This window comes from Falco naumanni, chromosome 2, assembly GCF_017639655.2.
Source record: "Falco naumanni isolate bFalNau1 chromosome 2, bFalNau1.pat, whole genome shotgun sequence".
Lineage (NCBI taxonomy): Eukaryota > Metazoa > Chordata > Aves > Falconiformes > Falconidae > Falco > Falco naumanni.
In genome coordinates, this window is record NC_054055.1 from 58,262,852 (window position 1) to 58,289,968 (window position 27,117).

The 27,117-nt window shown below is 35.2% G+C and overlaps 1 protein-coding gene across 21 annotated transcripts in view; it reads right to left on the minus strand.

Annotated features, from left to right (window-relative positions):
• Nucleotides 1-27,117, minus strand: part of DOCK9 (dedicator of cytokinesis 9) — a 127,629-nt gene that overhangs the window by 36,732 nt on the left and 63,780 nt on the right. For 13 of the 21 annotated variants that reach the window (XM_040584447.1, XM_040584444.1, XM_040584442.1 and 10 more), the window contains exons 14-34: nt 26,801-26,883; nt 26,234-26,356; nt 24,403-24,482; nt 24,135-24,322; nt 23,948-24,013; nt 23,275-23,367; nt 22,887-23,010; nt 22,364-22,485; nt 20,900-20,986; nt 20,162-20,251; nt 16,319-16,434; nt 16,115-16,184; nt 15,852-15,977; nt 15,651-15,722; nt 9,856-10,002; nt 9,094-9,177; nt 8,338-8,449; nt 4,345-4,523; nt 3,471-3,587; nt 2,015-2,135; nt 1,034-1,167 (exon numbers count right to left, since the gene is read on the minus strand). In XM_040584447.1, the coding sequence (XP_040440381.1) occupies nt 1,034-1,167; nt 2,015-2,135; nt 3,471-3,587; nt 4,345-4,523; nt 8,338-8,449; nt 9,094-9,177; nt 9,856-10,002; nt 15,651-15,722; nt 15,852-15,977; nt 16,115-16,184; nt 16,319-16,434; nt 20,162-20,251; nt 20,900-20,986; nt 22,364-22,485; nt 22,887-23,010; nt 23,275-23,367; nt 23,948-24,013; nt 24,135-24,322; nt 24,403-24,482; nt 26,234-26,356; nt 26,801-26,883 (2,334 nt within the window). Of the gene's footprint in view, nt 1-213; nt 388-1,033; nt 1,168-2,014; nt 2,136-3,470; nt 3,588-4,344; nt 4,524-8,337; nt 8,450-9,093; nt 9,178-9,855; nt 10,003-15,650; nt 15,723-15,851; nt 15,978-16,114; nt 16,185-16,318; nt 16,435-20,161; nt 20,252-20,899; nt 20,987-22,363; nt 22,486-22,886; nt 23,011-23,274; nt 23,368-23,947; nt 24,014-24,134; nt 24,323-24,402; nt 24,483-26,233; nt 26,357-26,800; nt 26,884-27,117 lie in introns of all 21 variants that reach the window. The other 8 variants (XM_040584431.1, XM_040584435.1, XM_040584434.1 and 5 more) reach the window with 1 other exon arrangement.

Consider the following 27,117-nt stretch of genomic DNA (forward strand, 5'->3'; position numbering starts at 1 on the left):
AGTCAAATTCTGCTGATATTTAAGCTGATTGGATTGTTATGCTTAAATTAAATCATGTACATGAGCTATTCCAGGTTTGTCATTTAAAGGTATTTCACATGGTTACATTGCACATATTTGGCTTGATATTCAACTGTTGCAAAGCAGTGGCAAAACTACTGATCACACACTTCACTCAGAAGCTTAACTATACCAAGCACAAAAACCAAATACTTCTTGTAACTGAAGAGAGAAAGCAGCATGCAAAATTTTCTCTGGCAAAGCTGGAATTGTCAGAAGTGAAAAATCCATAGTAACACGGTTTTTCTTTGCAGGGTGAGAATTTTCTTCTTCTTCTCCATTAGGGCGCATAGCATGAGCAGAGTGCCTTCTGAGAAGCTTCTCTCTCTGCCACACGAAGGCATGTCAGAGTCAAGGGGAAAAAGTTAACATGTTGTGACTTGCACAACAAGATCTAAGAAAATGAAATGTGATCAGTATCAACACAAGCTCTAGAAAGACATGACTGAATACCTCATAGCTACTGCAGCCAGAGCTCCTAATTTGTAACAGCTTTAAAAGTGAAATGATTTAGAAAATTCAAACTAATATAAAAGAAATCACCTAAAGAAAGCAGAGCAACTGTTTTTTCAGTATTTAAAAAATGCTATGCATATTGTGTACAGAACAAGATGGAGTGAAGGTGTCTATAAAATCAAGGAACCTGATCTAACTAGAATTCAGTTCTCTCAAGCAAAATTCAGTACACTTCATCTAGTGCCTTTTCCTAGCAAAGGAAACAACAACTGTTTGCTTACGTCTCTACATTGAAAATCTGTTTGTATTTTCTGCAAAACAGCTTAATAAATGCAATGCAAAAAGAGTTCATATGATACTTACTATGCAAAAGAAAAACTTACATAAAATAACGGCTCTACAGTTATTCTAGAAAGCCCATTCCCAATGGAGATTAGAGAAGTTAACCACTATGAGAATTAAGATGAAACTTTCGGAATACAGGTTGGGGTTTTTATTTTGGTTTTGGTTTTTTTACCTTGTCAAGAGAATTGCTCTTGTCACTGTGTCTTTCTGGGAGACTGTTTCCCGAGTCTGTACTTATAAGAGAGCCTCTTGAGTCAGCATTCCTCACGCTATTAATATTTGGAGTTGATGTGGTGTAGGGGGAAGCTAAAAAAACCCAAAACAATGTAAAAGTCTCCAACAATACATACACTGAAAAAAGTCACTCTATAGTTTAGTCAGACTTCTAAAACCACCATATATGTATATATTTTTTAAAGGAGGCAAAGAGCTAATTCCATTCAGTTACTTTCAATGAAGACAAACTTATTCTAGAGGTTCAGCAAAGCATATCTTTATGTACATACACACAGACTTTTGTACAACTACAAACACACATGCATAAAAACAGATGTAGCAATACATATACACACTTACATGAAGAAGCATGTATATTTAAGAAGCTCACCTTCCCCATTTTTCATCTTTCTTTTTTTATTATTTTTTTTAAATTGAGTAATTGACAACTAATTACACCAGACAAAAAACAAACAGAAAACCACATTAAAGCAACAGACAGAAGGATGCCCACATGTGTGCACACGCAGCACCTCCACTTAGAGGTGGTCTCTAACATCATGTACAAAATGGTAAATTATGGCTTTCTGGCTATAAGTGACTAAGGCTAGTTTTGTCTCCTATTCCTCTGCATCAAGACAAGAACTATCATCTTTGACGGGGGGGAAAAGCATCTTTCTCCAGGAAATAGCTTTAGATTCAAATAGAAAAGCAAGACCAAAAAGATCCCAAAAGAAAGATTTCATGTAGACTGTGAACAATGACTCATGATGGAGAGCTGATTGCATGAGGGTTCTGTTAATGAAAGTAGCAGTAACGTTCACGTATATATGCAGAAAGCAACCAAAATTTGACACAGAACAATAAATTCTCGTAAAAAATGAAAAAAGGAAACAGGCTCCTTTTAAAATTATTTTATTATTTTTAAAGTGCTTACCAATGCCAGAGATAACACCAAATAGATCTTTAGGAAGATTGTTATCCAATGTGTTTCCTGATTTTTGTGGTGTTACTAGCTGACTTGCAGTTGGCAAATTAAGTGCATCATCCTTTGCACTCTGGAAAAGAGGAAAAAGTGATTACTGTTTTCCAACATTACGGACTTAGTGAATATGACATATAAAAATATAGCTCTAGATGATAAAGTATATTTCTTTCTTAAATTTTAATTTCTATTAAATATGGTCAAAAGCACAGAATGAGATGTTCAGGTATTTGCACAAGCTTGGAATAGCCTAAAATATAAATTATCTTAAGAAATATTAAAGAAAATGAATACTAGATTCAATTATAAACACTATAAACCAGATATTTCCAAGAACTCAAACTACTATTCCAAACACATAAGCATTTCTCTTGTTGGAAGGTTATCATGAATTTCTTTCTTAATACCAAATGGAACATAGCAAGATACAGACAAAAATAAAATACATTAATAATTAAATCTTAGATTCAATAACTGTATGCAACTATACTATATCAATATACACCTTCACAAATTGCATTTGAATTCATTCTCCTGTAGCCCTGTTATACTACAGCTGTTCCAAAATCACACTCCTTTAAGGTTAAAAATTCTTCCTTAATTTCTAGAAAATTAATCTCTTTTTTGGTGGTCCATTTATTCTATTTATTTCAGTGTTGGACTGAATTGAAAAATAAGATTTTTTTAAGCAGCAGCAATCTACTACCAATATACAATCTTTTCTGCTGAACAACGACAGTAACTACTGAAATTGTTGGGATTTTAGCAAACATAACTAATTCTCTATGTGTTAGATGACAGGGGAGAATCCTCCTGCATAAAAATGAAGCACGTGCAAGTGCCTCCCAGTGCCAGGATCTACAAGAATGGAGGCAAAATGTTCATGCAAACTGACAGACAGACTAAAGAGAAGTGTAACTTTTGAGTAAAAAACAGACAGAATTTAATGAAAATCCCTCTCACAGAAACTGCATCAAGACTAAGCAATAGATATAAATGGAAGGCCATTAAATTGCAGAAACAACAGATTAATTTTAGTTTCAAATACACTGTTCCTTCAGTTTGTTTGACTGCTCTTCTTCAAACCCTTAAAAAGATGCAGTGTGTTCAATCCTGTGTGGTCTATAGTTTGTACTGAAATATAGGTGCATGCAATGGAGATACAGAAAAAGCAAGATGTTAATGGCAGTATAATCATATGGCATTAAAATAATGCTGTGGTAATTTGCGTGGCCTAGCATTCTCCAAAAATCTTCAGACGATCAGTAAGGGCACTGTAACCTGTATGTAGGACCAAACTAACCAATTACCACGTTAGACATAACTTAGCTTGGTAAGAGAAACTGCAGCCAAAACCAATAAATTACAATAAAGATAATTTAGAGTATCAAATAGAAATGTCACTCACATTGCTGGAAGGGTTAACGGGAAACGGAGACACATCTTTAACATTGATTCGCTGAACATTTTCTATGAGCAGTCCAAAGAGTGGCAAATACATAGTGGCTATTCTTGCCTGATGGCTCTAGAGTATAAACAGATTATTAATAAATTACAGATTTAATTTTAAATCACCAATTATTTTTTTTAAGCTATTCACTCCTTAATTACAAAAAAAGAATATTTAATAAATATTTGTCAAGCCAGAGCCTACATTCATACCATCCCTATATTTCATTCTAATTCACAGGTCAGTAAATTTTATTTACTGTTTTAATAAAATGCAGAAAACCCCCTAAATTAATGTGACTTTTGCTAAGACTTAACCAATTAAATTAATATGATGATGGCTTGTAAATTAACGACATCTTCCATTAAAATTTTATGGCTTCTCCACAGCAGAGCTGACGTTAAAAAAAAAAAAGTCAGCAAAATTAAAAATCACTCAAAATTTGCTACCATGACTTGTAGCTTGCTTATACTCATTTTACAAATAATAGATGACAGGATAGCAGCCAAATATTAAGTGCTAATGTTTAATGAAAGTAAGAGATTTAAAAACATTTGTAAAAATCCGATTACTTTACGAACAGCAGTTAGATTATACTGTGCTGAAATGTAAAAACATGTAATTATGTTAAAAGGTGCTTTGTGCTTTCACTTTGTAAAATCTGAGATTTTCAGATTGATTTTGGTATAATTTTCATACATATTTTCATCACAGTTTGAACAGGAATAGCATTGCTACAAATTAACAAGTTGTTTTGTGAAAGAGAAAAACTTCTTGTATGTGTGCACACTTACTCTATTATTTTGTACTACTAGTATAGCAACATACTTACCCTGGAAGCATATCTATCATCAAAAGAATGCTTTATCATCAAATTCTTGAGCACGCTAATAGCAATCTGCCGCACATCTCTGAACTCTTGTAATGCATTGCCCACCTCCCTGAGAAGCAGTCCAACTAAGAAGTGATTTTTACAGAACTCATCGGTTAATGAATAGTCCAGGTGAAGGTCTGGAAGTAAAGTACAAGTTCTATGTAAGTTCTATGATGTATTTATATATATCATGTATAATCACAGTTACTCGTATATCCCTAGCTCAATTTACTGCATAACAATGCATTTATTAAACAATTATGATGTATATTCAAGCAATAGAAGCTGAAGAAATCAAAATACATTATTTTAAAAAAATAATTAAATACTGTCCAATATTCAAAAGTGTTTCTATTCAATTTACCTGGACCAGCATCTCATAGCTCCAAATTCAAATTTTAAATCTATATACAGGTACTGGAAACACAGAGTGCACAAAGGCTGCACATATTCTACCTTTCAGGAACTTAGTTATATGGCAGAGTTTAATAGTTAGTCTGTGGTTCAGTCCCAGGTTAGCAAATATGAAGGACTGCAAGCAAAACACGGATTAAGAAGCTTCAGATTTTTGTACTGCAGTTTTAAGTTCCTTTTTCATTATCTTACCCCTGTATCTATTATGAATATAGACTATAGAGCCTCCTAACAACTGTGATCTTGGTTAACTGATATTCTCTAAGAAAATAATCCCAAAAATTTGCAGTGTGTAGTAAGTGCAATTAACAGACTGCATTTGCAACACATACGTCCAAATTAAGCCATTTCTTCTCAATATATCAGAACACAATAATATTTAAACAAGATAAATTGATCTATGGAAATTAAACCTGTATTGTAATACAGTAGGCAATTTCCTGCTACAATTACACAAGACTTTTCAAGAAATATTTATATAATTGCTGTTAATTCCAACAGAATTGAAGTCAAAGAACATTTCATTGGAAACTTCTTCTTAAACCACCGCCATGCAAATTTATTTCATAAAGTATTCCTAGCAGTAACTAACTGTAAATCTATACTAAGCCTCATATAGATATTATATAGACACATACACACACAAAACCCAGGCACATCTGACAGAGTAAAGTCAAACTGCTCCCCCCTTTAGAAGTAATTTTTGTGCAATAAAATAATGCAGTTCATTTATGTACTGAATATATGACAGCTTAAGAGAAACTTTAGTTTGAAGACCTTATTTATTAGAATGCATATATGTTTAACCTTATAGATGAGCAGGTGTTCAAGAGTTGCTCGTATTCACTGTTATTGTTCCATACAGTAATCGGATACAGATGCTACTTTCTAAGCACTTTCATTTTTCAAAGAACTCTTTCAGTAAGGGAATCCATTAAGTCAGAAAGAAACATACATAAGACAGCACAAGCACAGACATTCTACAGGCATTCTTGCCACTCACTTAAGAGCCAGCCGCATCACACGAGGTCTCTTTTGCTTGAGACAGCAAAACAGAGTCAGAAACACTCCCGATAAAGTTTTCTTTCCTGGCTGAACTCCTAGTTCAGCAGGGAGCAGCATTTTACATGGTTCTTTACTGTGTAAGCAGAAACAGTATTTTCTCTAGTTTTGCTTTTAGGATCCCCTAAACCAACAACTCACAGTCTTTTTCTATGGAAATATTTACGCAATGTTGTTATCCAAGACGCTCCTGAAGGCTGAAAAAGCCAAAGACAGAAACAAGTTCTATGCAGCTCCAGCTCTTAGTTCCAAATCTTGTTCTACCACCTTGATGAAAGTGTTGGTTAGTTATACTCAAATTTACTAAGCCAGCAAAGTCTACTGAATAAATATTTAAGAAAAAAAATAACCTTATCTACAAAAATATGTTAGGCAGGTTTTCTTATTGCTTATAAAAGCACCTTCCTCGCCTCTGCTTATTGATGCCTGCTATAGTTCAATGCCTGGAAGAAATTAGTAATATCTTTACAGCCACAAATGCAATAGCTAACATACTATTTGTTTTGGCACAAGGCTAGATGTACCAGGATTCCAGGTGGGTGGAACAGGACATTCATGGCTGAGCTCCAGTGTCAAAAAAAAATTATGCACATGAGGTAGAAGCAAGAACAAGCTACAAAAAGAGGAATACAGAAGCACCAATCAAGTACACAGGGACAGCACCAGGAAAGCCAAAAATCAGCTACAGCTGCAACTGGTAATGGACATCAATGGCTACAGGAACAGCTTCTACCACATCAGTATTAAAGGTCTAAACAAAGAAAACAAGGGATATTTGCTGAATAGGGACTGTGATTTAGAGACAGTGGACTTGGGTAAGGCTGTAATACTCCATGCCTTTGTTACCTTATCCTTCACTGCCATGGTTTCCAGGCCTTAAGAGTCTAGAGACTGTGACAAAGAGAATTACCAGCAGTGGACTAGGACCAGATCAGGGATCTCCTGAGACACCTCCAGTCATGCAAATCCACAGCACCGGATGAGATGCTGAGAAAGTTAGGTGATGTCATTGAAGACTACTCACTATCACCTTTAAGCCATGGTGATTAGGGGTCTCCCATAACTGGGACCTCACAATGCCTGAAGGTAGACATTGCGCACATCTGCAAAAAAGGGCAAGATAATTCAGGGAACTACAGACCTCACTTTGGTCCTTGGAAGAGTCATAGAGCAAGTCCTCTTGGAAGCCATTTTTCAACAAGTGAAGGAGAAGAGTGGGAATGGGCAGGATAGATTTACCCAGGGTAAACCATACTTGACTAGCTTGTCTTTTACAATCAACTCACTAGATCTGTGAATAAGGGGAGAATAGCAGATGTCCACATGGTCATTGTATCCAAAGTGGGACATTACAGTCTAGGTCAATAGATACCTAAATGTGCAAAAGAACTAGATGGATCATTGGGCTCAAAAGTTGGTGTTTCATGGCTTGTACCGTACCTGCAGACCAGCTACAAGAGGAGTTTCCCAAGGTCTATCCTACTTAATGCTGCTTCATCAATGACCTGAAAGAGGAGATGGAGTGCACCCTCATCAAGTTTGCGGACAGGGTACAGTCCACATCCTCAAGAGCAGCGCTGCATTTCAGAAGAATCTAGGTTCTACAGGGATGGGTCAACAGAAGTGCAATGAATTCAACAAAGACAAATGCAAAATTCTGCACCTGGGATGGGCAAACTTCCTGCAATGGTATCAGCTGTGGAATGACTAGCTTAGGAGCAGCTCTGCTGAAACACACCTATGGGTCCAGGTGGACAGTAGCTTCAACAGGAGTTAGCATGACACCCTGACAACATCGAAGGCTAATAGCATACTGGGCTGTATCAACAGGATCATAGCCAGAACTGTTTATTTCCCTTTGCTTGGCATTTGTTAGACATATCTATAATACTGTGTGTAGTATTTGGGTCTTCTAGTACAAAAAGGATCTTAACTTGAGTGAGTACAGTGAAAGACCACCAAGGTAGTTAGAGGGCTGGAGCATGTACCCTATCAGGAGAAACTGAGGGAACTGAGCTTGTTCCATCTGCATGAGGGAACGCCTGATGTGACCTGAGCAGAAGTCTGGACTACAGACCTAAATAAGTCCCTTTTAACCTGAATGGGCATATGAAAAAAGTAAAAAGTATACCAAGCCTCACACTGCACATCTGTCTACAGGAGTGTTGCAGGCTTCTGTAGCTAGCGAATTAAAAGCTAACTCATGAAAAAAAACCAAACTTAATAATCATAGCAGGAAAGGGAGGCAGAGTTGAGGATGTACTTTACCGTATGTTTCAATGACTTTGGATAGATTACTCTGCTACCTAAACTATTCCTTTTAAGATTAAATGAAAGGATTACCACTTCAGGCTTTCATTTAATAATTTTGAGGTTTCCAACATCTCATGGACCTGAAGTTACACAGTCTACACGTCTAATAATAAAAAGGTGACATCTAAGAAATAGAACATATTCTTCTTTGGAAGAACTTACCTTGGTATCTCTGCACTCTGCCTTTTCCAAATGGCATTGGTAGATTCAAAGGTATGTAGTGCTCATGATTACAGACTACACGGAGAAATTCAAATTTGAATTCAAAAAGAGTCTGCAAAGTAAAAGTATAAATTAAATAACCATGCAGTGATCTGAATAACACATTAAAAACAGCTTTCTAAGACAAAAGGGTGATTTCTCTCAGTCTTGCAGTATGAGGGATATAGACCTGTCAAAGTTCCATATGCCAGTATACGGTAATTCCAGCATAATTAATACTTGTCAACTGGATATAGTTTTATTTACCGTTCCCATTGTCCAAAGTTATTTGAGTTTACTAACGTATTATGTACTTATGTAAGAAAAGTTTAGACCCACAAAAGAAATTCTTTGGATATCTGGTACATGTTTTCACCACTATAGTAAACGTACAGAAATTTATCAGATACCAATTCCAACTTCAGCCTCTCTCACATTCATGCTTAAAATTTCTGCTTACGGTTGCTCCCCCACCCCTACCACTTTCACAATACAGATGCTCTAGCATGGTAAAGTTGAATGTGAAGATGGGAATCAAAATATGAAAAAGATTAGATGAAAAAAAACCAACAAAGCCACCACCACAAATGCTCTAGCCACAGCACAGTGACTTCTAACGTAACTGCGAAGAAGTCTGAACACTTAATGCAGGATTCTATCCACACGCATCAAGAAGATGCAACTCCTAAAAATAGTTTGTTTAAAAATACTGAGTACCTTTGGATCTCCTGGGGCAAAGCCGCTGATGTAGTTATTGATTTGCTTGAAAACAAAGCCTCTATCCATAAAAGTAAAACATCTCTGGGGAAAACAAGCAAAAACAAGATAGAATTGATTTAGTCACAGTGCTCAGTAGTTTTATTTCTATATTTAATAAGTTTATTTTCCAGACATAGTATTTCAGTTTGAATGTAAAACCCAATAAAACAAGCAAATTAAATGTATGTATACACATACAAATACCAAATTTTCCCCTTAGAGTGTAGAATGTAAACAAATTGCAAATAAAAAGTAGTTGAAGAACTCTGCCTTTACAGAAATAAAAATGGCATGCCGCTAGCAGCTTTACCTATCACTATTTCTCATCTTTTCTTCTCCCTACTGGATCTTACTGACTGAAAAAGGAAAGACACTGAAAGTCTGTTTACATAAAATGCAGGCAAATAAAACACTACTCATTGTATGAAGCTTTTGTAGGATTAGAAGGTAGCTTAGATTATATATGTAAAGAAAAAAGAAAAATCAAAATAGATTTTGGATGAAATATAAATTCATTTTAAAAAATATCACTTTTGAACAGATGGCTTCTTGATTACAAAAGATGCAAATTATACATCAATGCATTTTCACTTGGACATAAAATTATATTTAAAAAACATTATGCATATCCAGTTTTATGTGAGTTGGCTTTAATATTCTTTAAAATCCACAAGAAGCAGCATTATTAAAATATTGAGCCCAAGTCGCTTGTGTACCTACTTTTATAAAGGCAGCAAGGCTATGGTTTGCATTTTTTGAAGCCTCTGGATTGTCTCTGTACTTCTGAGTGATGTGTGGCATTAGCATATTAACAACTGTTTCAACTGCATGATGAAAGGAAGCAGAAAATCTCTGGTTTCGCAACAGCTGGAAAGAAATTCAGATAAAATATTTAATATGATTTGTAACACTGAAGTGTATCAGAAAATTTACTTTAGAGAAGATACAAATAATCTGACAGGGAGAGGAAAGACAAAGATATTTTCAAATTTTCTCATTTGTCATTTAAAATCAACATTTTCTTTAAATTCAAGATTTTCCTGAACTTTCTAGACTGAAGGGTGAAAAGCATTTGGTTAAAAGAAATTATAACATGTGCTAGCATCTGTTATTAACATTCAAGCAAGGCAGTCTGATGACAAAACACACAGGTATGAAAGTTCATAAGTGTAATGCATAACTACTTTTCTATACTACAATAAACTTGATGACAGAAGCTAGGGGTAAAAGAGAATCCTTTACCTATCTTCCTTTCCAAAGCAGATACCAGCCGGTTCACATATAGTAACTGCATTATCAAACTCACCTTACCGTCTTAAAAAGACAGTTTTTGCTGTTCTGCAACTATCTCTTTAATAAGTCCTTTACCTTTTGCTGTTGTCCGAGTTCTCATCCATACTTTTCTTTCTCTGGTTTGTCAGCAACTTCAAATCTCAGCTCTTCCAGACTTCAGAATCTTACTCCCCATATTTCTCAGTTTCCACAATCAGAACTGTTTTCCCTTGCTTTTAGGTAGTAGTTGCCAATTACCTTAAAAGATTTCCTGTACATTCACAACCTCCTCCTTTCCACTCACCATCCTTATTACCTTTATCAATGATTTTGCACATTCTGACTAGTATGGGTCAGTAAGTTCTCTTCAGCTTTGTGGCACTAGAGAGTCTCTTTTACTTCTATACATCTTACAATCTTTAATAAAGATTCTGTCTTTTGTCTGATGGGACTTCATGACAAGTGGTTGAAGGCTGAAAAAGCTGACATTAACAAAAACTGTTCAACTGTATAGTCATTTTGTCTTTTCAAACTGAAAACTGAAATCAAAACATCCAAGAGCTCCAAATACTTTATCTAAATAGTTTTTTGAACTACATGGAATGCAAAATTCCTAAGCAGATCAAACCATTGTCAAGGCCCTACATGTAACTGTGATTACACAATTTTGCTCCCTTTGGGTTTGAACTGTGGCCCAAAGTCTCTAGTTTTGTTTTTAATAAATATTTAAAAAAATAGATATTAAGGTTGAAAAAGATCCTTGTCTAAATATCAACAGCACACATTAACGAAATAACAATTAAAAATTAAAAGTTCTGTTTGTGGGTATGCCAGTCAGTGTCCTGGGATATTCTTGTAAACTTAGTCTTTGCTGGACAGTAATTAAATATTTTTTTAAATACTACGAAATTCTTGCTATAGAAATATTTTGCTGCACCCAGAAATGCATCTTTTTATCAGATCTCATAAGTAGGAAATATCTGAATGCTTATTTATTACTTTACCCAGTAATACAAAAAACCCAATTTATTTGATATTTAATGGGCTTGTAAATCAAGAAGTGATGTTTGCATGTATCCTCATTCCTGGACAAGAGGCGAGTTCTGCTCCTTTTTCTTTCGTGTCACAGGGAAGATGACAATGAGGTTAGTTCTAAAAGTAGAACTGTCATTTTTAACATGAAATTTGGAGACAACAACAAATATCTGTCATAAAATGTCACTCCAGTAGTTTATAAGCTATGAACCCTACTTCATGTTATTGCTGGGGAAGAATAAGAAAGAACAGCAGTTCAAGTTGACACACAGCAAAGTACCAGAATCTAAAAGGTGCACGTTAAGATAATTTGTTTCCTTTGTACAACTGAACAGTTCAGATTTGAGGGTTGCTTTTGCAGATGCTATTAAAACTAAACAAAATGTGAACCTGAAATGAGTGGTGTTCCTACACAGGTATACCTCACATGCTGCAACACTCTATTGAATGGGGTATCAATAGAAACCAGACAGGTACATTCAGTATCAAGCTTAGGGGTCTGGGGGTGGGGTGTTTTTTTTTTGGTTTCAGGTAGAATTACTGCATGCTTCTATACCTGTAGGTCCTAACAAAAAATTTGGCAACATTTTGGTAGTTTCAATGCTGCTTAAGAAAATCTCTGCATGAACAGAGCTTACCTAAATAATTTTGCATGATAGAAAGATTACCTAAAAAGACATTTTCAGAATTTAAGATCATATAACCCCATGTAACAGACAAAATTTAATGTAACTAGTTGATGTAAAACATCACTGAAAGGTCATAATTCCTAGACCAATCTTCAGCAATATAAACATACACTGAATTGGCTCCTGTCTACATCTTTTGGGTGCATTTTACTGAAAACCCCAACCTTGCTTAAAAAAACCCTAGAAATTGATCTCAGAAGATCACAGCTTTTACAGCATGTTATTTATAGCATAGCATAAATTACAAAAGGAACTGCTCAGTATTTCAAGTACACCAAACCTGAAGCCATTAGATCTCAGCTACTGGCTGTTATTACTAAAAAAAGAAAATAATCAGTGCCTTCTCTCACAGTTACTTAGGTCACTTAGACATCAAAGAGAGAAAGCTTTTTCCGAATAAAAGTAATGGTTATGCCTGCTCCAACTCACACCATAACACCAGGTAATCAAATCTGTCTCAGGCATGTGTAACTGACACACTGTTCCTTTATCAACTTTGTTTTCCCTAAAATGAAAGTCATGTTAAATTGAATTTGTTCCTCAGATGTACATGCTGGTGCTCTACAAATATGATTTGTTATTAGGATTACACGGGTCAGTAAAGACACATTAGCTTTGAGTAAATGAGTCAGTATAGCACTTGTGGAGGAAAAAAATAGTAATAAGAAAACATAAAAAGATAGGAAGAACTAGTAGTAATGTGAATGCTTATCAATGGTAGCATACCATAATGTACAAGAGATCATAAGGGAGAGGATACCAAAACCATGGACACTGGCAGAGTCATTCTGAGAAGTAAATTACATTTGGTTTTTTTGTTTGTTTACACAGATTCCTGCTTTAGAAAAAGATTACATTCTACTGTACTTATTTTATCCACCATCTGATCTCAATTTAAAAATGTAATCCCTGTTGTAAGGAAGTTATAACTAAATTAAGGAAATGGGTTTGCATGGCAGCAAGTTAGTGGTTTCTCTGAAGTTTTTTTTAAAGCAATAAGATGTTTCCAAACTTGTGAGGACTTCTGTAAGTTTGTTAAGATCAGGAAAAATTACATAAACTTTGTTTAGCCAAGCAAAACCAGCATGCCATTGTTTTTTGGAGTATCACCTAGCAATTTCAATGTAAAACTTCCTCAAGCTATACAAGTTTCACACACACACTATGTTTTGAAAACCTTGCACAGATGCACCACATTCTGTAATTAGAAAAACTGCATCCTTCTCTCAGAGCTGAATACTGCAAAATAAAAAGTACTATCAGGTAAGTACTGAAACCAACAAATTTTTTTTCAGGTTTTTTCAATATAATTTTTTATAAAATTTTAATTCCATTCCAGAAGTCTCTAGAAAAATTCAGCTTTAAATGAGAAGTAGTGTTTTCTAAGACTATACTTCCATTTCAGCTGAATTCATTAAATGAATACAATTAATTTCACTGATTATAAGCAGCTCAAAATAGTGGGGTGGAATAAGAAATACTGCATTCGCAGAGTGAAGCATGAACTCCTTCCTCAAGGAATAACAAACCAATAATGGAAATTTAAGTTTAAAGGTCCAGTTATTTGAACAGATACTATGAAACAGAAAAAAGTGAAGAGCAGAAGAAAGTCTATCTAAATATTTTTCTTACTTCGGTTTGAATTAATGGTATTACTATTGATTAGTGGTAGAAAAAGTTGTCTTTCTGCTAGAAATTTTGAGGAATTCTCAAACAGCTGGTAAGTTAAAATGAGTAAGAAGTTTGACATTTTAAATGCAAAAGGATGCACTGGACTACATGGACAGCAAACCTTTTGCCTGTATACACACATTCTAAAACCCCCTAAATGAACAGCTGTCACACTTCCCTAGACAGTTTAAGAATTTAGTGATAAAAACTTGCCTTTTTCCATGCTTCAGAAGCTACTTAAATCTGTAGTACTAGTACCATGTAAATAGTCGATTTCCCTCCCATCCCCTTAAACTAAAGGCCTATTTCTAGATTCAACAGACTACAAATAGCAGGTAAACGTTTATGTCCATACATCAGAGTGCATCAGGTTGTTTTTGTCAAAACGTCTTCCCTGACAAGTATCTAACCTCCTTCTTTAAAAAAATCTGCCAATAAAGGTCCCAGAATTTCCAGAACCACTGCTCCAACTAAAAGCTGAGATTTTATTAAAAACAAAATTATTTCACCTTTTCTTTTTAGAAACAGAAAGGAGATCACAGTCATCTTCATATTTTAAATTGAGACAACTCTTTTTTCTTATATAAAACCACAACACAGCAGCTAGCGTCTCATGATGCTACCAGCAAAAATTTGAGGTCCTCTTCAAATGCAAATTATGTATCAGTAATTTGTGCTAAAATGAATCCAGCTGAATACAGTATGAAGGCAGATTTATCTACTACTAGATAACAGTCAGTCTGGTGATATGATTTAATTCTCGTAACTAAAAGTAAACCAGAAAAAAACCCATTTTCATTCTGTATTAGTATTCTAAGAAAAAGTGATGGAGACTAGGATTTGGACATCAAACACATTACTCTTAGAGAATATCCAATGATGAAAAAAATTGTTTGACCAATTACCATATGGAGTTCATATGCTTCTTAAATGAAAAATGAATCAGTAGCTTCTTTAAAGATTAAGTCTATTGAAATAGACAAAGTCCGGACCCATTGAACAGGGACTCAAACTTGCTGATCATACCACAGCAGAACAGTATTAGGTGTAAGCACTAAAGCTTTTTTTACTGATCATTCTGCAATTGTTTTTTCCCCTGTGTACTGCAGACTTCCAGTTACGCTCTAAATACACAGTGAAAATACTGACAAAGATTTCAGAACAACCTGGTACGTTACTCAGCTGGGACTATTTTGTATACTTGAAACTTTACATTCAATACTTTTTTTAATACAGAAGTAAACAAACTAAAAAGCTGTCATCAATGTAAGAAAAATACCATTTACAGGACAAGCTTGTAGAAAAATGCCTGTTTCTAAAATTTTAGCACTCTCCTTCCAACAGAGGAAATAACATAGAATTAAATATTGATACTTCTTATTGTATACAGAAGGACTGTAAACTGCATGATTTGCTGTTCTTCGTCATTTTATATCATAGCTACTGTATTGCTCAGGAAAAAGCCACAGATTTTGGGGTAGTACTTACATTAAAGTCCACAGTATTATCTATTGCTTCTGACTTCATTGTGCCATAAGTATTAAGAAATCTCACTAGAGAGTCTGATGATTTATACAAATTGCTCTACTGTATAGATTTTAAGGGGTTTCTATCCTTTTATAATAATGTTAAGTCTAGCCCTGTAGCTTTTTCCATCCAATATTTCAACTGATTTCTCCTGCTGCTTTGCTCTTTCCCTCACTTTCTTACAAATAAAGTTATTATATAGAAATCATAACCATGTATATATAAAACTTTCTTCTAATATGGAATAAAAATATGTGAATGGAGAAACAAGAGCCTATACAAATTCTCTTTAGAATATTTTTTTTGCAGAAGTTGACATACCTTCACTTTAGAGTTTTCTATCAAATGCTGAGCCATTGATTTTATCAGAACGTCAAAGAAAAACCATGAATACTGCAGAGAAAAGAAAACATCTTGTAAAATTGCCACATGCATTCAACAACTATTTCAATACACTTAGTTCCTACTCTTCAGTTATGACCAGATAAGAACATGAAGTAAAAAGCACAGTTCAACATATACCTTAAGTAGCTTGTTGCTTGTAAGAAAGTCAGCAGATGGCTTTAAAATTGTCGTCATTGACTTTGTCAATTCTTCATGTACTGTCTTATATTCAGAAGCAACATAGGGTTCAGCTTTATAAGCATACTTGGGGAGGAAAATCAGAATAAAACATGAAACTATGACATAATATGAAACAATTAAAATTGAACAGATACAACTGAATTTAAATACGCTTTTTTTAGAGAAATAAAACAAAACACATTTAATTTACCTTTACCTACCTTGACATAAGATCTCAGGTAGCTATCCAAGCCTTCTTCATGACACTGAGCAACAATATGGATAATGACTCTAAACAGAAGTCAGAAACCAAGTAAGCCTACAAAGCAAGCTATGATTGCAATAGCACAAACACTACTCAGTTACAGATTTACGTGATAACCCAGTCATCACCTAATCTCTATGAAGCACTTCAAATTCTTTACCTTGTCACGTTGACTGCAACTTCCTCTTGAGTTGCTCTGGTGAGAACTCTAAACAACTGGTTTAGAACAGTTGGCAGGAAAGCTATCATCACATGGCCTTCCATAGCATGAAGGCTCTAAAAGAAAGCAGTAATACTGTGAGAAACAATGGCATTTAAATCACAAGTTCTAAACCGATAAAATTTACTGCAAGTCTTTTTCCAAAAATACACACTGCTTGCACTATTTGGTGTTAACTACCTGACATACTGCATAGAAAGCAATTGAGAATAGTTTCCAACATAAATATTTGGTAAATGTTTTCTACATTAAGGTAAATTAGGGGTAAAAATTAGGTTTTATTAAAAGCATTTTAAAGCATTCATACTTCCCTTGAAATGCATACTAGGTCATGTTTCAATGCAAAGGCTATCTGTGTACGCCACAGCAAGCTGACACTGACACTCTGGTATACTTTGTTATTTCATCCACCAATGCAGACACTTAGCAAACAGTAGTTCCACAAAAACATACAGGTTGCTTACCTATGGTAAATGCAATACTAGTTACTGCAAAACAATAAACTAATACATTAAAAAACAGAATGAACTAAAATCCTTAACTACCTAATGCTGGAAATCGGAGTCAGCGAATTACTAACCATTCAGCTTCTTCATGATATGCCTTTGCATTCCATCACAAACAAAAGATATTATAGACATAACCACCCTGACATAAAAGGCAGTGTATGGCATGTCATCCTACATTGTTTCATGCCACAAAATTCCCTCAAGTTATAGAGTTTGAGGGGAAAAAAAAAAAAGACTGAACGTGGTGAACGTGCATACAGACAACACATTGCAAACATTTAGATTCAGTGTTAACTAGCTGCCTTGTCTTTGAATGTTTGCCTGCATGCATATTCACGCTGTTTAGAACTCAAAACAGTCTTCCTTCCTACATGATCTGTGATTTTTCTTGGAAACAGCAGTTATATGCTACAGTATCTTTTCTATAAGCCTTGCATATCAGAGCATTGGGTAAACATGCAAATAGTACTTTAGCTCACTTTTGTCCAGGATGCAGAAATTTCTTGGTAAAGGTGATGTTTTAAGTATGACTCTGAAACGGACTCATAACACAACTTTTGATGCCTTTGAGTATTCAATTACACTCAGACTGCCAGAAGTAGCTGTGCCCTTTGACCTCTCAGGCAGCAATGGAGGTAACTGCAAGCAGATGCCTCAGCTTATGAGATGCTAAGTGATGCTTGGGCTCATGAAACATGAAGGAGAGCATACAAACACCTCGAATCAGGTAAGTCTCAGAAAACCTTTAATTAGAAGTGTCAGGTGGTGCTTACACAAAATCCTGTTAGGGAGGGCAAGAACCGAAAAAAAGAGAACAGGACAACATTATCAGGTTTGGTAACCCAAGTTACTCTGCCAGTAGCACACCGACTTCGTGGAGAAAAGAAAATCTTAAGTATTTAAACATGTTATTGCCACTCCAGCATAGACATTAGCTGCAGGAAACTGCCACCAGAGAACTGGAATGTTGATCTTTAAGGAACATTTAGCAGTCAGGCTGGCCAAGTCTGGCCCAGGTAGGTACAAACTGACATACAGAAGGCAAACTCTCAATACACAGGAGAAGTAACAAGGATCTGGGTCCCTGTGAGGCCTAGCTAGACAGGAATTTGGCCCAACAGAATTGAGAATAGCCATAATTTGTAGTAGACACAGAAGATAGCATTAGTTTTATGTTAACATGAAGCGAAGCAATAAAGTCAATCTGATGTGTTAATCTAGTGGTGTGGAACATGTTCATAGAATCATTTAGGTTGGAATAGACCTTCAAGATCATCAAGTCCAACTGTTAACCCAGGACTGCCAAGCACACCACTAAACCATGCCTCTAAGCACCATATCTACGTGTTTTCTGAATGCTTCCAGGGACAGTGATTCTATGACCTCTCTGGGCAGCCTGTTCCAATGCTTGACCACCCTTTCAGTGAAGTATTTTTTTCCCAATACCCACTCTAAACCTCCACTGGTGCAACTTATAGCCACTTCCTCTTGTCCTGTCACTTGTTACCTGGGAGAAGAGACCAACTTGCACCTTTCATACTGTACAGTGAGAGCGTTCTGGTGTTTAGTAACAAGCAAGAGCTGTAATGAGGTTCTGCAGTTGCATTATTCTATCCCAGGAATTTTGGCAAGACATGGTCTTGTCACTGAACCTAAAGATTTTGCTGATGTAAAATTAATATAACAATAAATAAATCATTTAAGCAAAGGAGTAAACTACCCAAACAGATTACAGTATATGTGATTATATACAACGGAAGTAAATCATGTGATCTGGGAGTGATCCAAAAAGTTTTTTGAGCTTTCCCTAAAATGACGCTTTAATACCCGATAGTCACTTTGTTCTACCAGATTAACAAGAGTTTTAAGTACCAAGAAGAGAATCAAGCCTTTGATCCAGCCTGTCTTTTTTGACAGTCAGCAGGTAGCAAGATAAATCTCAAATTGCCATGCTAGTCCTTGAAGAGATTTTGATTATATCAGATCCAAGTAGAGCTCTGGTAAACTTAAGAAACAGTGGGACGTCTTGAAGCACTGTGAATCCTGATGAATCAAACAGGTCAGAAACTGACTGAGGGTTGTTTATAACTTCAGCTCCTGAGGTAAGAATCAACCAACTGCCCACAAAGTACAAGGTCGTTCCATTCCTCATAACATGAACAGTCACTGCTGCCAGAACCCTGGTAAAGAGGCTCTCTATGGTGTGCAAACTGATTTTTTAATTGTAGTGATTCAGACTTGTTATGTATACAGAGATTTTATTAATAATGGTTCTTTTCATTTAACATCTGACTATTCCCTTGACAAACTGATCTATATTACAGCATCAAAAAGAGAAAATTCCGTTTTTTCACCTGAACTTATCAATAAAGACATTCAATTCCCTGAGTTCCAGTATGGGCAACAAACCTTCCTTCTTCTTGATACCAGAAAACCTCTGCCATTTTCTCTGGCACCTCAAGCAGCAGGGAACTTACATCCGTTGAAAAAAAGTAATGGAAATGATACTGACCATTTTAAAGAGCTTTGGTGAGCCACAGGTCAGACTCTAAGACCTCTCATTCACACTGACAGATACTCAGAACATACCATCTTTATTATGCAGAGAGAAAAAAAAAAAGAGAGGCTAGATTCCAATTATAAAGTTTCAGTGTCCGAACTGATCTCAAAACTACTACCAGAGGACAAGACGGCAAAGCTGACCCAATGAGAAAAATGCCTTTTATGACTAGGACTGCTAAAAACCTGGATGATTCCTTTGCAAGAGGACACTGAATACCAATAACCGTAAATTCCCTGCCAGAAAAGTACAAACAGTCGGAAGTGAGAGGTAAAGAGGTTCCCTTCTTCAAACAGAAATCTCAGGCTGCAGGACCCACAGCCTCCCAGAGAGACAGAAATCCCCTTGACCCCAAGGCAAGATGAAACACTCTGAAGTGTGGTGAAGAGGTGGTTCTCCTCTTCTGAGATTTCTTCAGGGCACAAACCACATATACACAGTTAGAAAGACTATATTTTGAAAAGCGTCACAATGACAGAGGATTTCCAAGTGTGGTATCAGGGAGGGATTCTGCACATAAGCTGTCTCCAGCTACAGTAGGACCCCTTGATGCTGTAGAGAGCTGACTTTGAAATATATCTAGGGCAGGAAGTATCTTTGTGTTCTTTTTAAACTGCACATTCCATTAATGAGACCTACAAAATGTCTGAAGCTCCTCAGTTTTCCAAAATTATAAATACGTAATATAATCCGTTAATCACTATAATTTTATACCTTAAGGTATTTTACAAGATCAGTTCCTAGTGCATGAGCTCCAGACTCTGTTTTCTGACAGTACTGAAAGAAGTTATGCAAGTGCTGATCCTGTCAAAGACAGAAAGAACAAGAAATAAAACAATACCTAATATTACTATTCATAATTCAAAAAAGAACACATTAAAAATATTTGTATGTAAAAATGCATATGCATGTACATAGATTAAATTTTCAAAAATAATTTAAGTGCACTACTCCAAAGACTAGTCTACTCTACATGTATTATTTTTTTTAACCCAGATAAGAAATTTCCAGTGATTTTTGAACACCTGTTATACAAAACACCACCTATATTTGCCTCAAACCAACCAACATGCAGAAAATATCATACTCAATGTTAGTTATCCCAACTGATCATAACATATATTTTACAAGCAGCTATAATAGGATTCATTGCTTTGTATTTAGCTTACCAGTAAATAGCTTTCAGACAGCTATGACTTCTCATCTAACAGGAAAATTTAGACTGTAATGGATGACAACAGTAGACAAAATGCTTACATTCTGAGTAGTTTCCATTCAAGATCTACTGTTTTTCAGAGCTAATGTGAAAGACAGGTATCATGCAGAGTATCCAAGAGACAAAAAAGTAAGAGATCAGCATAATGAGCTTAAGAAACCTCCCAAATGTTGTCTAAACATATAAAAAACATTATTTCTGAAAATTTCTCTAATTTTATTTGTTTTATAACTCACCTGTGTATACACAGTTGACACCAGATGAGTGGATATTTTTAATAGTTGCTTGCCTCCATCTACCCATTTAATTTCAGGACCAGAGTGCTGCACACACACATGCAGAGGGTAAGTACAATAATGCAGCAGTATACTAGATTAAAACAATTTGTTTATAGTACCACAAACAACACTTTTTAAACAATAAGTTGAAGAAATGTGTGCAATGAATAAAGTCATAAAAAAAGGAAAATTATGCAGGCAATATTACCAAAAGCATTTATGAAGCTTAAAATGTTTTTTGAAAGTCCCACAGTAGCTTCCTCACTGGCTACGAGAATTGCTTTTCGATGTTGATTTCATGATTCCCCTACAGCTCTGCAAAGAAACTTCTGACTAGAGAGAAATATCTACCAGTTTTCTAAGAAAAATAACACAAGAGTTTACACAGATACTGACACAGTTTAATCCTCAATTTAGGTCACAGAGAGGTAGCATCCAGTGCTTCCTCCCCACCCCATTCCAAAGAACTGAGAATAGGAATGCTCAGCTCTCTACCCTGACAACCACTTAGGGAGAGATTTTACTGCTGTATCTATAACTAGTCATATTGGTCCTAGCCTTCCACCCATGGGCATGAGCAGAGACGAATAGCAGAGGCATAAAGAATACACCTACGATGTGAAAACATGAAAGATGTGAAGGAGATGATGGTTGGAAAGCTTACAGCAGAGTTTAAAAACTAAAAGGTTGTAGAATAAGAGGAGAGCAGCAGCTCTCGCTGTTGATTTTAGGCCTCCTCCACCACAATGAGTCAATTTTGTCTCTGCATTTCATTCTCTTAGTCAAATCCTCTATCACATTTTACATTTTGTATCCTCCTTGGTATTACTTTTACTACTACAATTTTGCAAGCTTTCTGCTTTGTAAAAGACAACCATAAATTTTACTAGTGAAGTATAAAGATCACAAAAATCAAGATGTGAGAATAAGACTTTTTCAGGAATAAAGGACTTACTGAAAGGAGACAGCATGAAATGCTAAAAAGAATTTAGTAAAGGACTTCAGATTATTTGTGTATCTTCATAAACCCAAAATAGTTTAATGTATTTTAAAATTACTGTAACTTCTAGTTAAGCTTCATTTTTTTGGTAGTGATAATTAAAACATTCTTAAGTACATCAGCTAAATAATAACAGAAATAAGTACTTAACAACTTAAAAGAAAAACTACATTAGGGCAGATTGATTCAAATTCTGGTAAGTCAGAATTTAGTCATAAGTTTTGTCTCCCATTTCTGTTTGGGTTGGTTTGTTTCCTCTAAGCCAGATGCCTAATTTTTGCAAAGTACTCAACTTCAACTACAAAAGAAAAATATTTCTACTAGAAAATTACTTAAATCTTATCAGACTGGGGAATTACAACAAAACCTTCTCTCCACTTTATTTTTTTTGTTAAGTATTAGAGTAATTTTATATAACATACCTTCCCAACCCCTACTTCTTGATAATTAAGATAGCCTGATGGAAGATTTGCTGACACTGGGATGTGTTGCTCATTGGTCACCACTCTTCCATCTCTTATTAGAGGAAGCCAAGAATATCCAACTATGGAACATGAAAGGCAAGTAATTTCAAATATGTTACAAATCTTTACATAAACTCTTACAAAAGTCTTACTGTACACTTTTGATACACAACTCAAACCAGACATTACTTTAAGGTATGAAATGAGTTACATTTAAGGTAAAATGATTTGAGCTTAAATGATTAGAAATAATTAAAAAGTCAAATAAATTGCCACTGAATTTGGAAAAAGCATACATTTGATGTACATTCTAAAACAACATTGGAAACATTTAAATTAAAAGAAATACTTAGCAAAATCTTTCAGTCTACAATGTAATTAGAGAGCATTAAATGGATCACAAAAATCACGGGTTACCTGAACAGCATATTTCATAAAATCTCCCTAGTAGTTACGGAAAGTAAAGCATTAGCATACAAACCTTGTGTTTCAACAACATCCTTCTTCTTTGTACTCCCTTTGCTTGAATTATCACAACTAACATGGTAGAAGGTGAACAATAAATGGTGCTTTTCATGTAACTGCGTGGGCAACTCTATTTTAATCTGAAAGATAAAGAATCACCACCTTTGTAGAAGTCTTCAGCTAAAACAGTGACGTGCCTCACTGCTTGCAGTAAGCAAGTCCAGGTTATGTGTTATTTAAAGCATGATCAAGAATCACACAAACAAAACTTACAAAAATTTACTTATAGTGAAAAGGGCCCTGGTTTAACCGAGGTAACTTTGCAATCCTCAAATTTTTTCTTGTATTTTTGAAACTTACATAATATCTAAACCAGTAAAAGTTACCTCAGAAAGGTAGCTTACCTCATCATAAAACTCGGGATTTTGATGGTGATGCAGAACAGCAGCAAACGCACTTCTAGTAAATACTGGCCCACCTGGCCTACCATAGATACACTAATAATAGAAAAAAAAGGAAAAAAGAACAAAAAACCACCCAGTGATTCTTTTTCATTCTCCACTTAGAACCTGTTTCACCTAGAATTTGAAACATTCTAACTTGTGTTTAACTTTGTTCCTTTGCACAGACAGGGAATGACACAATGTGTACTCTGCCTGCTGTGCAGTAGAGCTCACACTGTGATTTCACCTTAGGATTCCTATACATTTTTCTACTTCTTTTCTTCCAGGCACCTCTTAAACACTGTGGTAGCTCATGAACAAACGTACTTGGCTCTGCAGTTGACCTAAAGTTTTACTGTTTTAAGTTAAAAAATTCCTCCTGTGGAGCAGGCATAAGCCACCCTTGTTTGCAACAAGTTTATTCTTGGAATTTTTGTCGATAGAAAGAAATTACATGCTCTGAGAGTTCTTTAGTAATCTTTTATATCAAAACCAAGCAAGTAATCTAGAAGCTACTCTTATGCCAAATGCAAAAGGACAGAACATCACCAGCCCAATTAATCCAGTGCTACTGTGTTACTTAGCTAACTGTTCACTATTTTCTTTCATCAGCTACAAAAATCAAAAGACTAACCTTTAAAGGCAAAGAATCCTCTTCATCAGAATCCTTGAACTCAATGCATACTGCAATATTTCTAGCCTAAAGCAGTATTTAAAAACAAAAAACCAACACTTAATGGAAGGCTTATCACAGAAATATTATATGTAAACAATCTTAACCAATCCTGAGAAAGAAGAATGTACAGATTTCCTGTACTCACCTTTGCAAAAGACTTTTGACTGTCATATTTCAGATACTTTGGATAAACGTAAAGATGATTGTTGTAGATGGTGAAAGGCTGAGTGTGTTTTGGTATGCAGGGAACAAATTCCTCTATTTCAAATGTTATTAGTGTCTTGGTACCATTTTCAAACTGTTTCATGGGAATGTATGATGAGTTAACATAATCTGAAAATAAATATAAGAAAACAATAAAAAACTGGGAAAAAAGCTTGAATGTTCATTTAGCAGTGTTTATTAATACTTACTTGGAAAATCTGGTGACACATTATCAATCGTAACATCCAGATTTCCTAAAATAACAGGAAGTTTGGCCATCTTTTCAGGTCTATAGGAAGGAAAAAACCCACAAAATCAGGCTAAATGCAAAAATATCAGATGCCAGAGAAAAGAGATAATAGGAAACAGAGGCAAAAGTAATACCCTGAAATAGGAGTATGAAAGGAAAGGTGGTTTGGGGGTGGATGACTGATCTGGTGTTGCTTTTTGCACAGATTTAGTTTTCTTCTCCTTTAAATTCTCAAAAAAAAAAAAAAAAGGCAAAAAAAGCATGCTTTATTCAGAAGAGTGGAAAAGGTTAAGCAAAATAACAATGTTTTTCTTTCTTTAAATCAAAATGAAAAACTTTGTTAGATAGGGGGGGGTTGCCAGGTAACAACTCAATATAGTTTGCAGAAAAGAGGGGACCTATAAGTAAGCTTTTTAAATCTCAATGGCCAGTAATAAGCGTTTATGGTAATGGGGTAGACTTGGGAGAACAGCAAAGGAGTAGAGAATCAGTACGTTAACAAAATGCATCTTCTACTCTGTCTCCTCCTTTATCTGGAATAATAACGCATGCTGTAAAACATTTACTATTAACTAGCCTACTATGAAATTTCTTAGATGTTATCATGCAACTAATTCAGAAATTTGATTTGAAGTAGGGGTATTTTCCATGTTAAACCACCAGTGCAGAATCCTTTATAGGTAAAGACAGTGAGCAGCATGATTTTTTAAAAATTATTGCAGAGGAAATCGATGCAAAATTTTCCCAAAATGCAATCCTGTGCTGTGAAGCAAACAACTTTTTCTGTTTGGAGTCTGTATTGGAATTGTAATTGTAATAGCTAAAACTTAGACATTACAATCTCTTTCTTACTAAAATTCCTGTGAAATACTGTACACAACTCCACAAACAGGATGCTGAAATAACCAAAAGCATTTCCTTAATTCACAAAGGAAAGTGATGTGTCAGGCTAATTTACTATAATAGCTTCAGTGTCAATAATACTGTTTATTGGCAAGGAGTATTTCAATGCTATGTAAACCTCAATGAAACTAAGAAGCTTGCCGTAATATAATTAAAGTATCTGCTACAAACCTCATCTTCTTAGAAGATTTGGTAAGCAAGAATAAAATAAAGAAAATACAGGCCAAGCCTTTTGCAATTAGCGATTGTTCAGATTGATACAACTCCAGCTAACTATACAACAGAAATGCCTTTGCAAAGCAGCAAAGATTGCTCAATTATTTTACATCCAATTCAATAAGAAAGCGGATTAAAACTAGTTTATTCATATGGTCATGTCAGTACGAGATTCTTAAGCCTTGCATACTAACTGATGCAATCTTTAGGAATACTTTGTAAAAAAGGATGACCACTGTTCTGTTGCATAGGCATCTGGAGCGCATGCACTCCCAAGAAAGTGGACTTGATACTGGCATTCTCTGTCCAATGTCAGGGAACATGTGATTTCTGCTCATACTTGTTTTCCTTTGAGAACCAGAAGAGTGTACTGTGCACTCCTACCACAGAGCTACTTCAGGATATGATGCTTACTGCATGTTAGACACGGCATTATATTTCAATCCTGCTTGTAGCCCCCAGACACTGCAAAGAAAAGACCTGTAGCTTGTATGAAGGCCTTGATTATATTTATACAACTTATATATTTGAAGTGAAAAACATAAATACATACACCAGAAGATTAGATGCTCCAGTTCAAGATCATAACAAAAAATGGCACAGCTTGGGGTGGGGGGGTGTTAGGGTGTGGTTGTTTTGTTTATTTCTTAAAGTGGGGAAATTAGACTTACTTCCTGAAATCTGCTAACAATTTCAGCATGTCTTCATTTGAAAGTTTATTACTGTCTTGTCTGAAGAGAGGAGAAAATCTTGAATTTTTGTCCAGAGTTCCTGAGGCATCTTTAAACAGTGTCCTGAAAGTCAAAATCTTGCTTTCAGCTGAGTTTATAAAGTGTTGAAATTCACTTCAGGCAATTTCTTTACTAAAAATTAGAACATACTGCACTATCCTTCATATTAAGCATTTAACGCTCTTGTCATTGTAGGTGAATTTTAAAATATAAATAGCTCAGTCTAACAAATCAGTTGTGAACCATTTCATTCTTAGCAAAATAAAAAATACTGACAATAGAAAACAGTTGGAAATATTCAATGGTTTGAATAATAATATAATGAATTTTTATAAATTTTTTTCATACTACAGAGCTGAAGTGTAAGTTTGTCAGAAATACTTGGTTAGTTGAAAGCAAAATAAGAAAAAACTTAAATAGCACCTTAAGTTTTACAGGAAGTGAGATAGAAAATTACATTTTAAAAAAAGTTAGGAAAAAATACAAATTGATAAGATCTGTCCCTACCTAGCTGCCCAGGCAAAAGGCATTCTGTATTGACCTAATCTCTGGCATGCCTGCTTAGCATTCTTCAAAACCTTCTGTGCAACCTTCAAGGGACATAAGAAATAGCCACATTTTAAAAGCTACATTTTTTGTACCGTTAGTACACAAGAAAAAAACCCCATATATTGACACAGGTATGAATTGGAAAATCTTCTTTAGAAGATTAATCCTAAGTATGCAAGTGAAAGACAAATTAAAGTATCTCCTAACATTTCAAGTTAAGCAGGTTGATTTACACCATTTCACAAGTGAAAACACAGACCCGTCTACACTCCTGA